This window comes from Pyrgilauda ruficollis, unplaced genomic scaffold, assembly GCF_017590135.1.
Source record: "Pyrgilauda ruficollis isolate IOZ18807 unplaced genomic scaffold, ASM1759013v1 scaffold23, whole genome shotgun sequence".
NCBI lineage: Eukaryota > Metazoa > Chordata > Aves > Passeriformes > Passeridae > Pyrgilauda > Pyrgilauda ruficollis.
The window spans coordinates 5,955,821-5,974,401 of record NW_024522539.1 but is presented as its reverse complement, the minus strand read 5'-3'; the positions used below and the strand labels follow the sequence as shown (position 1 = coordinate 5,974,401).

Sequence of the window (18,581 nt, the reverse complement as noted above, 5' to 3'; positions counted from 1 at the left end):
CCAGCACTGGTTCCCTTAGACAGCAGCTCATTCCCACAGCCTGCAAGCCAGCCATGGGGAGTCACAGGGGGAGACAAGGGGCAAAGCACAACTGGGAGCTCAGGCAAGCAGTGTGTGGGAGCAGGATGAAGGGCTAAGCCTACCTGCAAAGCAGTGAGCAGCTTATGGAGGCTGGTAATGGTTTGGAGGACCTGCTGCGAGAAAACAGAAGCGTTGCTGTTAGATCTCACTGGGTGCTGGGTATGTGGACAGCACCTTGTCTTGCTCTGTGTCCCACCAGTGGGTCTGACAAGCTGCACAGCCATCCCTCTGCACCCTGCTTTTCCTCACTCTTCCCTTGCAATGACTGCATCAGTCCCCAGTACACCAAGAGATGCCTTGAACATCTCCCAGAAGTGCCTGGCATCACCCTCCTCCCTTCCCTAGCTGTCACTGCAGCAGGGGAAGGAACATCTGCAGAGGCACCTCCTGGCACAGAGCTCATGGCAAGTCCTCAGCTGTCTCTGCAATCCATTTCGCACAGCATCAGCTTGCTCAAGAACAAGCTGAGTAATTGAGATGAAGCCCAGAAGTACACTTAAAAATTTAATGAAAAGAATTTTAAGGGGTGAAAAAAAAAGCAATCTTTAAATAGATGTGGACTACTTGTACCCTTCTCCCCCAGCTGACCCATACAAGACCCACTGCCACCAGGCAGAAAAGCTGCACTACAGCAGGCAACACAAATGCAGAAGGTGTGTTCTTGGAGGCTTTCTGGAAATACAGAAATGCAAACACCTCATGCATCAATACAGAGCAAGTTACTTTGGAGTTATGCCCTATCCCTAAATTTAGCCTAGCTAAAAATTTCTCTGAATTTCTCATATCCTATAATTAATTTCAAGAAGAAAAAAGAGCACTTCAGTATTTGCAGTAGTGGAGTGATAACCAGTATTAAGAGAACTGCTTCTCATTTTGTCATTAATGCTAATTGGGAGTTATGAATGTGTATCAAAGGGAGAATAGAAATCTAATTGCCCCAATTCACTGCACCTGCAACATAAAATTAAACTCTCTCTGTCTGCAGATGCACGATAAATACAGCCCTGTGCATCCTGGTGGTAATTAACCCTTGCTGCTTATAATCAGCACATATCATCTTGCTGGCAAGCAGATGACAATCAGTGAATTCTCCGTCTAAACATCCAAGGTTAAACAAACAAATGACACAGTGGGTTCAGCTTAATGTATTTAAAAGTCTAGATATGCTTCAGCAAATTAAATGTGTTTTCTTCTACATTATCACCTATTGAGACAAATTCTCTAGCCACTTAAATGAAGGGAACAGCCAAACAATGGAATCAATTCTTACCTCCTTATCCCTTTTCATCATGAACATCAAATTAGCATTTCCACCCTGTGACAAGATCACAAATTTAATATGAGGACAAAGAAAAATCATAGCAAATGTCTTCTGAAGCTGAACTAATGACATATCCATTAAACACTCCCTCCACCTTCCATTTTGGGAGAATTCATGCATGTTTTTAGGCCATTTAGAATCATATAGAATAAAATGTTAATTAGGTATTATTTTGCAGTTATGTGATGGATTGATCCCCAGAAAGAAAAGGTGCAAGGTTGTAGCTGACCTTAGTATTTCAATAACAATGCAAACTTAAACAAATGCTTTGGCTGACCTGCAGACAGATGGTAGCTAACCTGTGCCATTAAGGAGTACAACTGATTTGCAGTGGTTTTCAAGTCAGTGGTTTTGGGTGCATATTTCACATTTTATTTTATTTTTAACTCATTAGGATGTATGTAATTGTCAAGAAATTTTCAGGCATTTTTTTAAGGCTAGAGCTGTCACTCCTGAAATCTGAACTCAGTGGTGGCAGACACACAAATCAAGCCATACCTTCTTTAAAATGCTGTCTGACTCTGTTCTCCGAAGGTCCTGAGCATCATCGCCTTCATCTTTCGCTCCACCTAAAGGAAGAAGCCAGCATTGACATCAGTTATTCAACATTTTAAGGCAGAGATGAACTTGCTAAAGTCTGAGGAATTTAATACAGGAAACTCACGTGTCCCACAAAAGCGGACACAGAGCTCTTGACATTTTAACTAAATGAATTTGAGCCCTAAATATACGGAACACGTCAGCACTACCAGGAAAAGTGGATGTGAATTTAGATTAGGGTTGACTTTGGTTTCAGAGAACGTGCTGATAAATTCAGCTATTAGCTGGTGCTCTGTCTAGCCCCTGCACTGCTGTCTACTACCACAGAATACTTGCTGAGAAGACATGAGGCAGCATAAGAGCAGATGGAGGATGATAACAGAATCATATCAGGGTATATTATTGCAGGTATAGTTTCAATGCCTCTCTTGTGCAAGTTAATTTACATCTGGGTCAGATACTGCTGTGCAACACCCTGCGTAATTCTACGCTAACAATTTATCATTAACCTTAGCTATCAGATACCTGGATCTTCAAAGGGACACTGGGCTTCTCTTTCTAACTTCCCCCTGGATGGCTCATATCAGTGCTCCTGAGCAGGACTGAGCTGACCTGTGGGGACAGGAGGGCTCTGACCCTCCCCCTGTGCTGCCCTTCTGCTCAAAAGGAGTCACACAGACCTTCCATCCTCTAGCTCTTGCCAAGACTATTGTACTCCTGCTGCCAGCTGAGATGCAGCCCATGGGGAAAACCCACTCCTGCAGTGGCAACTTTCCTTCTGCCACTCTTAAAGACTTTACATAAACCTGAATCTGCAGCAGTGTGAAGGACACCACACCTGGTGTAAAGGCCCTCTCCCTCCCCCCACCCCCGAGGCTGGCTCTGCTGTTAGAGGCTGACCCTGAAGTCCTCCTAACAGACCTGCTCTCCTGCGCCACGTCCTGGGACCTTCCACCTCTCTGCAGGAGGAAACTCCTCCCTTCTGCTTTGCTGGAGGGGAGAATGAAGGGGAGTCAGGTTATAAGCCTTGCCCAAGGTTTCACAGGTTGTGAACAGAAAAACTGGAGAGAATGCCACGTTTCATACCTCCTGGGCAGAACAAATAGGCCCTGCATTCTTTTCCCAAAATCTCCCAAGACCCTACAACTACTGAATTAGAATCAGAGGGTATTTCTACAGAAAACTTAGATTTCGGCAACAGCCCAAAGCTGTCCCATTCATCGTTGCAACAGAGAGAGGCACAGCCCTCAACAAACCACTCCAGTGTGAGTATATTTGTCATCATGATGACAAGGCTTTGGGGCTCTCCAGGAGAGCTGGGAAAGCCTCTACATGGTTCTCATGTCTGACTGTCTGGAGCTAACACTGCTCCTTTAATGCAGGAGGTCAGACGAGGTCCAACGATGCCAGTGCTGAGACAGACACTAGCGCAGCAAAACTGGTTGTATTGGGAGTGTGAGTAAGACCACAGAGAAAGGAATTTGAGGACAGGGAAGTTTCTGATGACTAGAGCAAAGAAAGAGGGCATTGGGAAGCAGCCAAGTATGCAGCTGAAATAAGTAGTCACGCACTTCTTTGGGAGAGACTTAATTGGAGGAATAATACATGCAGATGTAGGTGGAACATAAATGCATAGAGAGTAGAGACAGGGGAGAAGGTGTTTGATTCAGCAATATCCACATCCATTTGTAAATGCAACAGCATCAGGCTCCTGCTGGGAAGAAAAGTGAAGAACAAAGAACAGACCTGTAGATATTACAATAATAACATGAAGAAACTAATTTATTGAGGAGCCAAATGCTTTCATGTGGCACATAAGTAAAATAGCAAGTATTACTTAGAGAGAGCACAGAGATGAGTGAAGAGTTCAGATGTTTAACCCTTGTATAGCCACAGGTTCTTAGCTACCATCAATCCACCTGTACATAAGCTTTTTCCCTAATCTGTGTTTTAATCTGTCACCTATTGTTGGAGAGGAGTTGTGAAACTCAAACCACCAGCTGAAGTCCTTCTGAAGCAAGAGGATACGATGACGTGTGTTATTAACAAATTCTGATGAGCACACACAGAACTACTCACCCTTGGAGGCGTTCATCTGATGACTGTCAAATCCTCCAAAAGTTTCTGCCCTTCTAGGGAGTGAAATGGGGCCAACTCCTCCCTCCTGATCCATGGCAGTGCTGCTGACCTGCTGTCCGAGGGCAGTGCCCAGGCTCCTGCTCACCAGGTGTTGCAGCAGTTCAACTGATAAAAAGCAGCAATATCTTCGTTAAAACCCATCTCAGGTTTCTGAGCTATTTTCATTCCTGCCTGAGTTCAGGTCAGGAATTATTTGGTGTACAAAGAATCTAGGTTTCTGTGACAGTGATGTGAACAGTACACATTGCCCTTGCAAAAACTCACTCTGTCTGACCACTAACTCCAACTCTTGGAGCTCTGCAAAAAGCTTACAGCTCCCTCCCTCTCTTCCTTCAGGCAACCTCAATGTTCTCTGACAACAGCATTTAATAATTTTAGCCTCTCCAAAGATCATAATGGAAAGTAGCCTGAGTTTCCACCTACCCTTGCCTTTGTCAACAGAACTGCTTGTCCCTTGCAAGCACCACAAGTGCCTGCTGGAACCCAAGCCCGACCCTCACATCATGCTGAGACTGAAGAACACCAAAAGCCTGGATGGTCCAAATTTCAGCCAAGGATAAATCCCATGCTGTTCCTGACCCCAAAGCAGGTTCAATGCATGGTTTTCTTTGTGCTGACTTTTCTGCCCTCTTTCAAGACCCCCTCAATACCTGCTTCCTCTCCTGATCCTCATGATCTGTCCCTGAGACAATACCATGAGGAGCAGTTTCTCCTTATCTTGTTATTCTGACAAAGAGAAGACATCCCCTGCAAAACTGGTGCTTGAGAAACGATACCTTCACTGATAGTAACCAATTATAGTTGGTTACTATAATTTACATGTCACATGACTGGCTCACCTTCATTTATTGCTGTTTTCATGATTTCCTCTCCTTTTGGAGCTTCCTCTGTGTTGGCTCTGAAGAGCAGCCTGGAGCTTGGCGTCTCCTCCTGCACAGAACTGTCTGCCATGTCCTGGAAGATCTTCGTCTTCTCCTCGAGCAAGACCAAGATCTGTTTATCCTTCTGCTGAAGTTGTTCTGTGGGGGTGAACAGAAAACAGGGATGAAGACAAAATAAAAGCTTTGGCAAGGAAACCTGAGCTATTCCTGAGATATTGGCCCCATCTAGTGGAGCACGACAATATGTGCTGGGCTTGGCAGCACCACAGTGCCTTGGGCAATCTGGCACAGCAGTCTCGGAAAATAAATAATGCAAGGAAGGCAACCTGCAAACCAGGACTGCAGTAATTTGCTGGATGCAGGACTGAAAAAAGTCACACTTCCACCACAAAACCCAACCCAAAAACTCCCGCACATTTTTCCGCAGTGGCTCCCCAGCTCTGTTCCAGGCAGATTTTACCTTTCAGTCCTCTCACTTTTGCATCAGACAATTTCTTTTCAAACTCAGACTCGCAAGGAACTCCTTCATCTTCATCTCTATCCCTGGACAGGAGACACGGCTCAGTCACTACAGGAACACACCCAGTTCACCCCCTGCCTCACAAGAACAGCTGAGTGTCTTACATGGTGTGCATGGTGTCCTGAATGATCTGTATCCAGCCGTTGCGCTCCTCTTTGGAGCTGGCATGGACTTCCACCATTTCGGGATCCTTTCCACCCATGCTGATCAGGAACAAACCCTTCTCTTCATGAGCCACTTCTCGCACAATCAGCTTCTTCAGAGAGATCACAGTGGATTTCTGGTCCTTCAGATGGAAAGACATGGGTGACGAGGGTGACCAGAGCTAGCTCCCAGATTCAAACTACATTGAAAAGTGCTACATAGTGCTACATCTCTCAGGTTTGTAAACATTTCCTGAACATATTGGCTAATTAAAAAAACAAAATCATTTGAATGGGGTCAAACAAAAGGGATGGGTTTGCTTTCCTGAACATTTATGTAGGAAAAGCAATTTTACCTCACTCCATTTCAAGAAAGAATTTATTTCAAATTGACTTTGTGGTTTGGTAAACTGTACTATAATTTGCTCTGATCTCATTTCCTACTGACCACACTCTCCCTGTCATTAATATCACAGACCCCTACACTTGGTGCAGCTTGCTAGCCTGCTTCACACACAGTGTCTTCACCATCTCTCTCCAGGATAAAGTCTTGTTTCCAAATCCCAGAAAATCCCTGCTGTTCTCAGACACTCACAGCTGACTACTATGTGAGAACTGGTGTATGAGGTGATGTTCACCGTGTGCTATGGTCTCTGTGTCATCAGCCTGCTGGGTTACAATGTCCCCAGGCTGCTGTGTCATCTGCACAGAGTCAGCCCCTTTGTGCACTGTACCACATGCTACAGCTGGGGTGATCTGGGGTTCACTAGCAGGACTTGTATGCAAATCAACTTCCCCAGTGCAGGGCACTGAGCCCGTGCACAGGGTTGGTGGAACTGGAATAACAAATTATCAGCTTTCAAAATGCTCAAAGAGTGGAAAGGTCACAAGGTTTAGCCAGTCTAGACCGTGCCTGGAAGGTACAGCCCAGCAGACTCCACCAGGCACCAGGTTTTCTTTAGCAGGTCAATGTGCCCAGCCCTTTTTGGGGGCCTGCCCTCAAACCTCATGTTTTTGCTCCTACACATTACAGAGATATTTCTCTGACATTTATTTTCAAGCTGTTCTGTTGAACTTACCACCCTGGCATTTCACCTCACTGCCCCCTGCAGCAGCTCAAGTGTATTTGGACATTTCCTTCAGCTGAGGCTCATTTTTACAATGTTTGCATTATCCCCTCACCCCCTCCCAGCCCAGTCACTGCTCCAGCGTGCACAAATTGCAAAGCACAAGTGTTTCCAGTGACAGGCAGATTTTCAAGGCCAATTATCAGCTGTGCCAAGGCACTGCAGGAAAGGGAGGTGGGGCATGAAGGCATGTTTTCCCATCAAAAAGAATGGAGTGTGCTCAGCAAACAAAAATGTTCTGAGCAAGAAAATTAAGTTGTTTAGCAGGCAATTGCTGGCTGTGCTGCACAACACAACATCACGGGTCTCTCCCATAGAAAAGTAAGGAGGAAAAAAGGCTGAAGCCTTACCAGTGAGGCGAAGACATACTTCTGGTCCTTCTCCTGAAGGAACACGAGCATGTCAGAGAGGAGAACAGCCTGGACTTCTGCAAAAGAAGAAGCACACCAGTGCAGTACAACCACACAACCCACCCCAGAAAAGATTTGCAATAACACAAGTGCTGGGGAGCAGCAGGGCTGGTTTTGCAAATCCAGAAAGCAAGATCAACCTCCCAAGTCGGCAGGAGGAGCAAGGGCAGTTCCTGGTGATGCCAGATCACGTTAGCTCTGAATCAGCTTTGCATTAAACAGGACACATCAGCACCTGGGCATCCTGCAGGATTTGCTCTCACCCATCAGAGCAGGGGTGCTCCTCTGCAGCCACATGCTCACTACCAGTTAAGACATGGGCATAACAGTGAAAGCCGGAGACATTTATTCAATAGAAGCTCTGTTTTCTCAAACAATCAATATTTCAGCCCTCAAGCAAAATATCTGCACAGGAAGTTTTGGATTTTATGGTTCTCTTGATGAGTGGTTTGCAGGGTGTAAATTATCGTGCAATAACAACATTTGTCAGCTGCAGTTTCTTTCCCAGGAAATACTGACTTCAGGAGCCACCAGTAATTCTGCTCTCAGACAAACACAACTCTGAGGGGAGCCTGTGTGAGACACAGGACCTGGCTTTCTTTCACGAGAGAAGGAAACACAACCTCAGGCCAACAGAGGATTTTAAATCAGTCTTTTCCCAGAGTACACATAGAGCCTTCCAAGTCTCCTAATAACATATCATAAAGTTGCACAGCAACTACCAAGTGTAACGCCCCACCCAGACCCCTCAGTACAAAGAGGTTTTGTGTAATGTACTTGGGAAATCTTGTGACAGAAAGGAAGCAAACCAGAAACTTAAATCATCCCATGGGTAAATTCTCCAGTCTGCCTTGGGAAGACAGAATCCATTCCAGATAAAAGAACCACTAAACTTTAAGCAAAGCTGCAAAACGAAATCCAGGCTCTGGGAGGTTTGCAGAAGGTGACATATGACTGCCTTTTTCTCTGTTCCATGCACTTTGCAAGAAGGGAAATGCTAAAACCCTTAAACAAAAGTTCTTCCTCTAATTTTTGGTGCTCCATTTCAAATACCACAAAAAAAACCTGAATATATGAATGATCTACTCTCTCCCTGGGTCTGCAGCCTGCCTGCAGGACCTACTTTCCCTGGGAGTTTGCACTATGGACATGTTTGTGAATTTCTATGACTAAGAAATGCAAATGGAGCCTGTTCTTATCACGATTTCACAACAGCAGCAGAACTTGCTTCATCCATCATCTAAAGGCAGTAGCAGTCTTGGGTGCCTAGAAATCATCTGTAAACTTCCTGCTTCCAAAACCTCAAAATAAATCATACCCCATATGGAATTCCACATTATCACCACCTCCCTGCACAGCACGGCATCAGGCTCCCAGGCCCCATTCATGCCCACAGACCGTAATTTAATCAGCTAATGCTGCAGGGAGGAAGGGAAGCCCAGCCTTCCTGCCAAACCTGAGGCACAGCTCTGTCTGCTCTTACTGCTACCGTGGTATCAGCTGAAAATTTCCTTGGGAGATTTAGCTTTTAACTCACTGGAGAACTTCAGTGCACAGCACCTTAAAAAAACTACTTCCACCTGATAACAAACAAAAAGCAACTCAAGAAAACACTGACCCAACAAGAGGCAGCTGCAGGGAGACTAGAGCCTCTTCTGAACAGTTTGTGTCAACAGCTTAAGAGGTTCAAGAGCAACAAATAGCTGGGACATCTCCCTGGATCCCAGTGCAACTGGGATGGTACTGCTGCAGACCTGCCACAGCCCTTGGAGGGAAGGAGAGGCCCATAAAGTTGAGGGTGGGTTCTAGATTTAGCCAGCACAACTCCTGGAACCGTGGCACAGGCATGGAGATCTGACTCCATGCTCTGGGCAACTGCAGCCCCATTGTGTTCTCCTGGCCCAGAGCATCCCACAGTAACTCTGCCCCTTGGCTGATACACTGAGGCATCACTGCCACCCGAGCCCTCAGCAGGCACACAGTCACCAGGAGGAAAAGCAGCTCTCTATCACCCCAGAACCCACACAAGTGGTTGGAAATGCAATGGGGAGTGGGGGTACAGCAGGGGAAGGCTGGTGTCACAATCCATCAAAGCAGAAGAATAAATCAAGGGTGGAGGCACCAATCTGAGGACTAATGCTGCACCCAGAGAGGGTGAGCTGCATCCTTCCACAGCAGAAGGCAGGAGAGTCTTACCTTTTAACCGGCCACCTGAGCTTTTTAGGGAAACAGGCCCATCTCGGATGAGCTTCCGACGACTCAAGTCCTCTCTTGCAAACATCTGGCCACTCTTCATCCTCATGATGGACTTGCTGTCTGTCCGGCTGTAAATCTCCTCAAGACGCTTTTTCTTTTCATACTTGCTGACTTTGCTGTTGACTGCAGCAATCACATCTTTAACGAGGTTTAATGACTGAGTCAAGTCTTCATGTTCCACGTCGTTTTCTTTAAAAAAGAAACAGAAATATCTCGATTTGACTTTGTGCAGTCTAACTTCCCACTTTTACTTCCTTCCTTCCTCTTCTCCCAAGTTCCCACATTATAACTTTTTGGTACTTAAATGAGACATTTTTCCTCCTTAAAGAGAGTTTCACAAAACTTTTCACATATACATGGTTGAGGCTGGAGAATATTCTAACACACTTTGCATATAAGACAGTAAAGATGAAATGTACAAATTAACTACATATCTTAGCCAATATCAAAAAAAACAAGCTGGGAGACTTTGGAGTCTAGGCATGTTGCTCCATAATTAGCTACAGACAGACTTCTAAAAACTAAATCAAGGTACCTAAACAACCAATCCTAAATGGAAATATGGAATTGAGTTATCTCTTTGCAGTAATGTGAGACAACAATGACTGGATTAGCTGGTAAGAAAATCTGCTTCGGCTGTAAAGGATGAAAACTTCACACTAGACAAACAACTATGTGCTTAGAATAGAGGAACTGGTCCCTACCTTTGGTGTACTGCAGTATCCTTTGTAAAAGAACCGGGTACTTTGTGATTCTCTGTGTTACCAACAAGATACATTCCGGAATCCCAAGACGCCTCACCAGGGAGCTGCTCATTTTTTTCTAAGGAACAAAGATGAAAATTTCAGTTCTGCAGCAAAACACTCCCCCAGAGTGCAGAAAGGAGATGTTTTTTCCATTGGCTACACCTGTCCTGCCAAGTCCTACCTTGACAAATGCCTGAAAGCGCTTCTCCTTTGAGAAAAGCTCTTTGAAGTAATTGACAGCCTCGTTGTGATGCCCACAGAATTTGCCGTATGTTTTCTTCATTCGCTCAGCGTTCTCCCCAGAGAACTGCAAAGAAAGGGACACACAGCTCCAGCCTGCACTGAACTCCTGGGGTGATATCCCAGCAGTGCCTGCCAGGCTCTCAGATGAACTTGATGAAATCAAATTAGCCCAAAGCATGCTCAACCATGCAAGCAGATCTCTAGAGAGTAAAGACTTGTGTTGGGGACTTCACTGAGCTCACACCTACAGCAAAATTTGCAAATCCACTCCCATGGCTTAAAAGCCAGCCACAAAAAGAGACAAGACAAAAGAAAGACAGAAACTGTGGATAAAGAAAAGTAAAATGACACACTCTGAGTTAAACACCAGGTCAGTAATGCAGCCAAGAAAGACACTTCTGCTGTGAACTGCTGCCTACACTGCAGTCCGTGGCCAAACTGTTTTGTGCCTGTCAGTGAACGCTTCTCTTTCCCACAAAATGAACTAAATTAATTTTCAACAGTAGACCTTCCTCTGAAAGAGCAAAAAGTGGTTCAAAAAGCAGAGGCAGAGATTTGTATGTGTGAAGAGTAAAGGTGCCATCAGCTGTGCTTATCTGACAGGCACAAATAGGAGGGAAGGAAAAGCATCTGGCTTCCAGCTGTGTTCTCAGAACTGCAAACATTTTCCAGCACTTACTTGATTCACTAGGATGTCACCTATCCTCCTGATAACAAAGTTCTTTTCACTTTTGTCTGCTAGTGACTCCTTCTTCCTTTCCAGAATCCGCTGGAAAAATTGACTGTGGATGTGCAGCAAGTTTTCCAGGCAGGGAAAGATCTTGTCCACGACTTGCTGATCATACTGCAGTTCCTTTAACATGGCTGCACTGTACACATCATTCATGATCTTCAGGGTACGGACATGGTGCATTTCTGTCTGCATTAGCTCTGCATAGGATGAGGACAAGAGTTCATGGGTTAAAGCACAAGGAAAAGGTGCCATTAGAAAGCTTTTCCATAACTGGCCTTCTCTAAGTGGTTTCAAAAAATTTCATGTCAGGAATTGTAACATCAGTCAAGAGTTTCATGTGTGAGAGAAACAGGAGGGAAGAGGCGCCCCACACCAGAGAGCTCTGGATGTTGCTGCTGGGGTCTCAACCTTCAGCCCTGGTATCTTCTTCTTCCTAACACCTCACTGCCAGCCTCCACACATCCCCCTTTTGCCATACAGGATGGCTCCTGAATCCCTCAGGAAAAGACTTCGTAGTTAGCTACTTGTGGTGGAACCCAGTTTGAAAGTCATCAGCAGACAAATGAGGAGAGGCAATTTCTGGGGATTTTGATGGCTTCTGGATATGTGAAATGCAGAAAGACAGCTTTCACAGAATACATTACATTCCTAGGAACTTCAAGAATCAATGTATGACTTTTGAGGAAACTAAAGCGATGTTCCTATCAAGGAGCTTTTTACAGTGAGTGAAAAGTGAAGATGTCTCACCATAAATCACATCTTGCCGTTTGACAACATCTTTGTATTGCTGCTGTAGGAACTTGCTGTCCACTGCTTGGCTCCAGGACTCTGCCTCCAGCTGCTTGGAATCTAATTCCAGATCTCCCATGAGCTGTCCTTCGTTCATGTCTGCACCTTCACAAACCAATATAAGTGCCATTAAGATGTGGGTAATTTGTCTCATTTGAGATTCCTGTCTAATTATTTAGGTTTAGGCTCTGTCAGTCACACCACCGACATCACACACCTCCTTTACTGACACAAATGATCACATACCACATAAAGCCTACTTATGAAAAACACTTTTAAAGGTTATTTCCTAGTTTCCTGTTCACCATTTTCACATGGACCAAATTCTAGCTCAGATAATGTATTCCTAATCTACCATGAAACGACATAGCAGTTAAATAAAAAACCACAACAGAAGAGGAAATGTTTGTCCCTGAGCTAAATTCCAAGTAACTCAACTGTAACTGAAACCTTCTAAACGTTTTTCCATAATTCAGTGAGCTAAAGAAATTACTATGTGGGTCGTTGTTTTAATTTATCATACTAATATTCTGAGATTAAAATAAATGCACTTTAATTGTCCATTATAAAAGAAGACAATTGCTGAAAATGGATTTTTCTATTTCTGGAAAGCAGTACTGAGACCTTCCTTCTCCTATAAATGCCATGGAGATCTCTTACCTTCATCAACCAGTGACTCCATGGATTCATTAACCCGGCTGATTTTATGTAAAGAGTCTGTTGACTGCGACAGGAATTTCCAAGTGTGTATTAAGCTGTCATCGTTCCCAACTCTGCAGAAAAACAGAACACACAATATTGTTTATGACAAAAACCCAGCCAAATGTACTTTCAGATAAGCAGAATAAATGCATTTAAAATACGAATTGAAAAACAAAACCAGCACTGCACGATTACATACAGAAATGTGCTTTTATGTGTTGTTTACTAACTACCCACTGGAGCTTGAGAAGCTGTAAGTGCTACAGTTATGAGTGACGGTGCTTTCCATAAAGAACCACTCCTGAGGTTTTATAGTTTGGAAAACTCCATTCCAGTCATGTCTCATCCTCATTGCCCTTGGAGCAAATAGTGTGAAAAAACGCCACACCAAAGGCTATACAAGAATCCTTATCACTAGCTCTGGGAAAGATCAGAAAATGGACTGAAATGAATAGCCAGGACATTCAAATTGCCCAGAATAAGCCAGTCCCTGTGACTGCCTGACATGTAGAACTGCTCAATATAAAAGTACAGTAGGAACCATAAATTAGATTTTCTTCTATGTTTTTTTGTAATGAGTTATGTATAATGCCATCTTAAAAACAGGAAGACTGCAGCTCTGTGCCTTCACCCGCTTGTTATGGACACAAAAGTTAATACTACACCTGAGCTGCCAACGTGTGTTTGCACAGCATCCAGCCCAAGCAAGGGAATTTCTTCCTAGGAGCCCAGAGCATCCCTGGGAAGTGGCCTTGAATCTACCACGCCAACTCAGCTGTGCCTCTGAACTCCTGCCATGACTAAACTAACTCACACAAGATTGTGCAGAAGACAACCGATATCTATATGATAACATCAGTTATCTATATGATAACTGATGTTATCATATAGAACATGGCTATTTCTCTGTTTGTGATCCCTTTTGTACCTGTAACGCAAGCACGTGAACTTATTTCTAGTGAGACTGAAATTATGTCTTCATGTTAGCAGTGTCAGATAATACACATGCAGAGTCAGGTGGGCAGGAAGGAGCCTTACCCTGCAATGTTCTGTATGGAGACACTTTTGGAGAGTGCAGTGGGCTGCTGTGATCTCCTGTTGCTGAAGGTGGAGGCGACGGTGCTCTCGTCGGGCGCGAGGATCGCGGAGCGCGGGCGCTCCTTCGGCTGCGAGCCTGCAGTGGAAGGGTGGGAGAACAGTCAGCCCATGCAAACACCTTAACCACTGGTAACTGGCATGGGGACAACTTAAAAGGATCCAGACTCTGAAATCCACTGCCTTTTCTTTCTAGAATCACCCCCAGGGGGTGTCAGCAGTTAGGAACAGCCATAGGAAAGGAAGACCATTGACCCCTGAGCAGATCTCGGTGCACTATGCTTGAAATGCCCATGTGGGACCTGCAACTCCAGAACAACACATGGGAAACTGAATTTAACTGTTTTGATAATTAACCTTATGTCACAATCCACCCTGTTGCCTTTTTATTTCCCTGGGTCCATAGTCATATAACCTTTGACCTTGATGTTTCTGGTCAAACTCTTTGAGATAGTATCACAGAGAAATGATAATTCTAATTTCATTATACCATCACGTACCTTTAAATAATCTGTTCATATTAATTCCAGATTTTTCCTTCTTCAGATGCATTTCTGCTATGTGGACCAACCCCTCTGAACTTCATGATAAATACCACAGTGATTACAACTGTATTATATAGTGTGGTTCCATACAAACGATCAAAACTTATCACTTAAGCTTATCAAATCACGGCCCTACAAAACCACTCTGGGCTATTTCACACCTATTCTTCATCCTTGGTCACACTGGGTCACTCTGCAATGCAGTGTGTATCTCAGAAAAGTCAGGAGCAGTTTGTCAGTATTCCTCCTTCTCAAAATTAAACCTTCTATTTTGCCTACCTGAAAGCCCAAGACTATTTAAACCAAAAATAATTGTATTTTAAATCCTCTCCACTTAATACTCATAGTTGGATTCTTTCCCATGTAAGACACCCATGGACATAGGCTGCATTTTCCAGATTCTGTGACGTTAACAGTTATAGGCTTTCTGCAAGCTACAACAGACAAGTGATTTTTCTAAATCTGAGATTATTTTATATTTCCTTAAAGCTACAGACACTGCAGAAGGGGATGAACTCTGGACGACTTCTGTACAACTCCTGAAGTCTCAAATATTGCTTAGCATGCACAGAGGATGCTCTCATCCTGCTTTGTTAAAAGCTTATTTTTCATAATATCAAGTATCAGTTGTCAAAACAGTTAAGAGCAGCAGATACAGACCACTCCCAAAGCAGACGGAAATAAATTGTCTTACTTTTGTTTCTCATGGTTACTGTGGGTAACGAAGAAGTATCGTGTGCCTGCAGCATCCCTCTCTGTGGCTGAAAGAAAAATGAAATTCACTTTAATTTCTTCCTCCCTTCTCCCAGAAGGTTGTGCCATGTAACTAAAACAAAAAAAAACTATTTTTTTTTTCCTGAAGCCTCTCAGTGTATGTGTATTTTTAAATATATTTTTTTATTTTCTCTGAATGAAGTGGGCAAAATAACAGATGGAGAAATGTTCAGTAAATATGAAAATGTGAAAGTGATGACAATACTGAAGTGAACTGAAATCATAATTACACAAACATTATTTAGCTTGGAGAAGCAAGTTCCTTGAATTTGGAGTAAGCATGAAATCTGTGAGCTCCTCATATAAACAGTGTATTTAACAGTTTTCATTATGTGAAAGCTTCAGCACTAGGGCTGAAGTTCTTTACAACAAACTGGAAACTTTGTGACGTGGTAGAAAGTGTTTATATATATATATATAAATATATATATGTTCAGTAGAGTAGATGAAATCCCTTACCTTCATTTTGACCTTTGCACAAGAAGCAAAATTCTCCTTACAGCCTTTGTGAACAATTGCATTACAGTCTGTCAAGAAAAACCCAAAAACCAATGAATTAAACAAAACCCCACAGAAAACAGGTCAATTTTTGCTGTTTGTCATCTGAACTGTTAACTTACACAACGGAGAATTGTAACTTTCAGGCATCATTGTGGTTTACATGACTAGCTACAAATACTGAGAAAGAGGTTGCTTTCCAGGAAAATTAGGCCTTTGTTAATAATATTTCCTTGGAGAATTTAACAGGAAATTCTGTAAAAAAATCAATGCAAGGTTGAATTGTCAGGGGTCTTAGATTAAAGAAAAAAAAAGGAAAAAAAAATGCCCTCATGGCATTCTCCCTCTGAAAGCAAGGTGGAAACCAGAAGCAGGAGACAGAAAAAGAAACCAATAGTAGGGCCAGTATTTCTCTGAAAAGACAAACACTGTTCTCATCAAGACAAGGACTATGAGCTCTAAAAGACAGGAAGAGGACAGGGGAATTGACTTACACAAACTCAGACATCATGGGTAAGATCTAGAGCACAGAACCCAAGTGCTGCTGTACTGCAGGGTTCCCAGAAAAGGTAACAGGAGCAGCATCTGTCAGGAATCCTTGAGGTTGGGACTTCCTGCTGGAAACTGAAGTTTCCAAAAGCACCACATTCACCAGTGCAAAGACCATCATGCTTTAACACCACCCTTTGCTGCATACATGCCAGAGCAAAAGCTGGGTGGCTTGGTTTTTTGGCTTTTTTTGAATACCCTGGATCTGCTCATGACTTCTGCCAGCAGATTTCTGGGAATCAAAGTTTTCAAAAGTGATTAAAACTGTCTTCTTTTTTTTTTCTTTTCTTTTTTTTTTTTTTCTTCTCCATAAGAATTGAGAAATGGGTTTCAGGCTTTAACTCTTTTGGCAGATGAAAGATCACAGCTCAAGATGAGATTCAGTAGATTAGCGAAAAATATTTCCACTTATTCATGACAACACTAACACAGATAATGAACTGGGTTTTACAAGTAAGTGTGAAATTCTGAATTATTTCTTGAAGCAGAAAAAAAAAAAGAAAAAATTCTATGTCCAGAATGACAAAATATGCTCACACTTCTAGAATCTCTTACATTTGGGATGACTCAATAAAAACCAGTAATTCTGATATTTTGACAGAGATCAGGGCAAGGTCATAGGGTGCTACTATTCTGACAATGTCTCAAAGCTTCCTGTGCAAGAGAAGACAGAACAAAGCAATGTGAGAAGTCTTGCAAAAACCCACAAAAGAACTGTAAGACCAAACAAGGAAGAGGAACAGAACCTGCTCCTCTGGTGCATGAACAGAGGCAGTGAGACAATTCAGAATCATGAAATTTACAATCAAGCCTTGAAAGCCTGAAGACAGCTCTTTAGTGTGTACCATTTGGCAAAAAAATTTGATTTTTTGTGCTAAAAAAAATCTGGTTGTAAGGACTTTATTCCTCCAATTCAACTCTTCAAGAGTTGAAGAAAGAAGTTCCTCTAACTCCTCTGTGTCACTAGTATTAATAACTAAAACCCTCAAAACCTTATTTTCTGCATCACTGACCATACAGAAAGTAAAAGAAGACAAGGCAGAAAGCTGCCAAAAATTAGGCTCATTTGTTTCAGAGCATGCACAATCTTTCAGCATTGAGTAGATGTTTCAGCAAGCTGGGGGGACATCACTGAAAAGCTGAGACATTGAATTAAAATACCCAGTGCTTTGAAAGGCATTTAAAGTTATCCATAGGTGAGACAGAGCAGTGGTGGTAGCACCAGCCTACATCAGCACAGGAATATCAGAGCCTCTGCTGCTGCTTGTCCATCATTTCCAAAGCATCTGAGGCTGATTTTAAGATGCAGTGGGAGAAAGAGCCACTCGCTGATGTGAGCTCTCAAAGTAGGCCTTCACCAAACATTTTTTATGACATTCATTTCCTGCCCAATGCAGAAAACATGCAACAATTTTGCATTGTACCTTGAAAACAAGGAAAGAACATCTGTGCTAAAACATGACATTGTTGGGTTATTTTAACTCATTAACATATAGAGCATTAAACTGGGATATATTTGATTTTCTACGTGGCTTCAGAAGCTGTTAAGAAAATCAAGTGGGGAAAGGGAGAGGATGCATTTGAGAGTTTGTAATTGTTGATGTTTTACATTTCCCATCAGGCTGACACAGAGCGTGTCTCAGACAAACAACTCTGCTGAAATCTCTTCCAGGAAACTCAGAAGTGCCATTTGGGATTCAGCTGGCTGCTCCTTCCCCTGCTCACATCCACCAGCAGGAACGGAAGGCTCCAGCCTGGGAGCAGTTCCCGCAGTCGCTCTGACTCATTTCTAAGCTAGTGGAGTAAAAAATTGCTAATAGTGAGGAGAGGAAAGCTTTTTCTACTGAGCTATAATGGGGAAAAAATGGGTTTTGTCTGCATGTTCTATAGCCTTGGGTTGCTGCATGAACCAAGCAGTATTCCGGTCTTGACCACACAAACACCGCAGACCTTATCGAGCTACAGGCAGGAGAAACTGTCTGATAAGAAATGAGAACAAAATCCCCAATCTCTCAGAAACCCTCAGTGGGTTTCCCACCCTGCCTGTCCTGTGCTGCACGTCCTTCACACGCACACAGGTAGCTGTCATTTGACCTGTGACGCAATTTCTTGTTCGAAGGGAGCAGAGGGTCAGCATTTCCTTTCTGTACAATGTGGTTCCCGCTGTGGGCTCACCAAAGCAGTATTTCAGAGAATTAAAGCAATACACCACAGATGGGTGGGACATTTTTTTTTTCCCCATCGGAAGGAAATAGAAGCCACGATCCAAGCCAGATGTCTCTGTCCTTTGTCCGTCTTATCAAATCATCTCAGCTCCAAGCCACTACATGCAGCTGAAAGAACCAAAGTTCTCCTGACTGATAGAGCCCAACAAGGGGTAGAAAACCCCCTGGTCTGCTGTGATGGCTGAGCTCAGGTTTAGTAAAGAGGTTTCAGGACACCTCCATGCAGCCACGACTCATTTCAGTCCAGTTTCCACAAGGCGACAC

General features: G+C 43.4%; 1 protein-coding gene across 1 annotated transcript in view; it reads right to left on the bottom strand.

The window, feature by feature from the left end:
• Nucleotides 1-18,581, bottom strand: part of AKAP13 (A-kinase anchoring protein 13) — a 206,565-nt gene that overhangs the window by 9,001 nt on the left and 178,983 nt on the right. Inside the window, exons 22-39 of the mRNA XM_041468849.1 lie at nt 15,505-15,572; nt 14,966-15,032; nt 13,670-13,805; nt 12,590-12,702; nt 11,888-12,034; nt 11,087-11,337; nt 10,346-10,471; nt 10,123-10,240; nt 9,359-9,607; nt 7,103-7,179; nt 5,587-5,768; nt 5,423-5,505; nt 4,921-5,100; nt 4,022-4,186; nt 2,864-2,932; nt 1,901-1,971; nt 1,352-1,396; nt 144-194 (exon numbers count right to left, since the gene is read on the bottom strand). Coding sequence (XP_041324783.1) covers nt 144-194; nt 1,352-1,396; nt 1,901-1,971; nt 2,864-2,932; nt 4,022-4,186; nt 4,921-5,100; nt 5,423-5,505; nt 5,587-5,768; nt 7,103-7,179; nt 9,359-9,607; nt 10,123-10,240; nt 10,346-10,471; nt 11,087-11,337; nt 11,888-12,034; nt 12,590-12,702; nt 13,670-13,805; nt 14,966-15,032; nt 15,505-15,572 — 2,198 coding nt within the window. The remainder of the gene's footprint in view (nt 1-143; nt 195-1,351; nt 1,397-1,900; nt 1,972-2,863; nt 2,933-4,021; nt 4,187-4,920; nt 5,101-5,422; nt 5,506-5,586; nt 5,769-7,102; nt 7,180-9,358; nt 9,608-10,122; nt 10,241-10,345; nt 10,472-11,086; nt 11,338-11,887; nt 12,035-12,589; nt 12,703-13,669; nt 13,806-14,965; nt 15,033-15,504; nt 15,573-18,581) is intronic.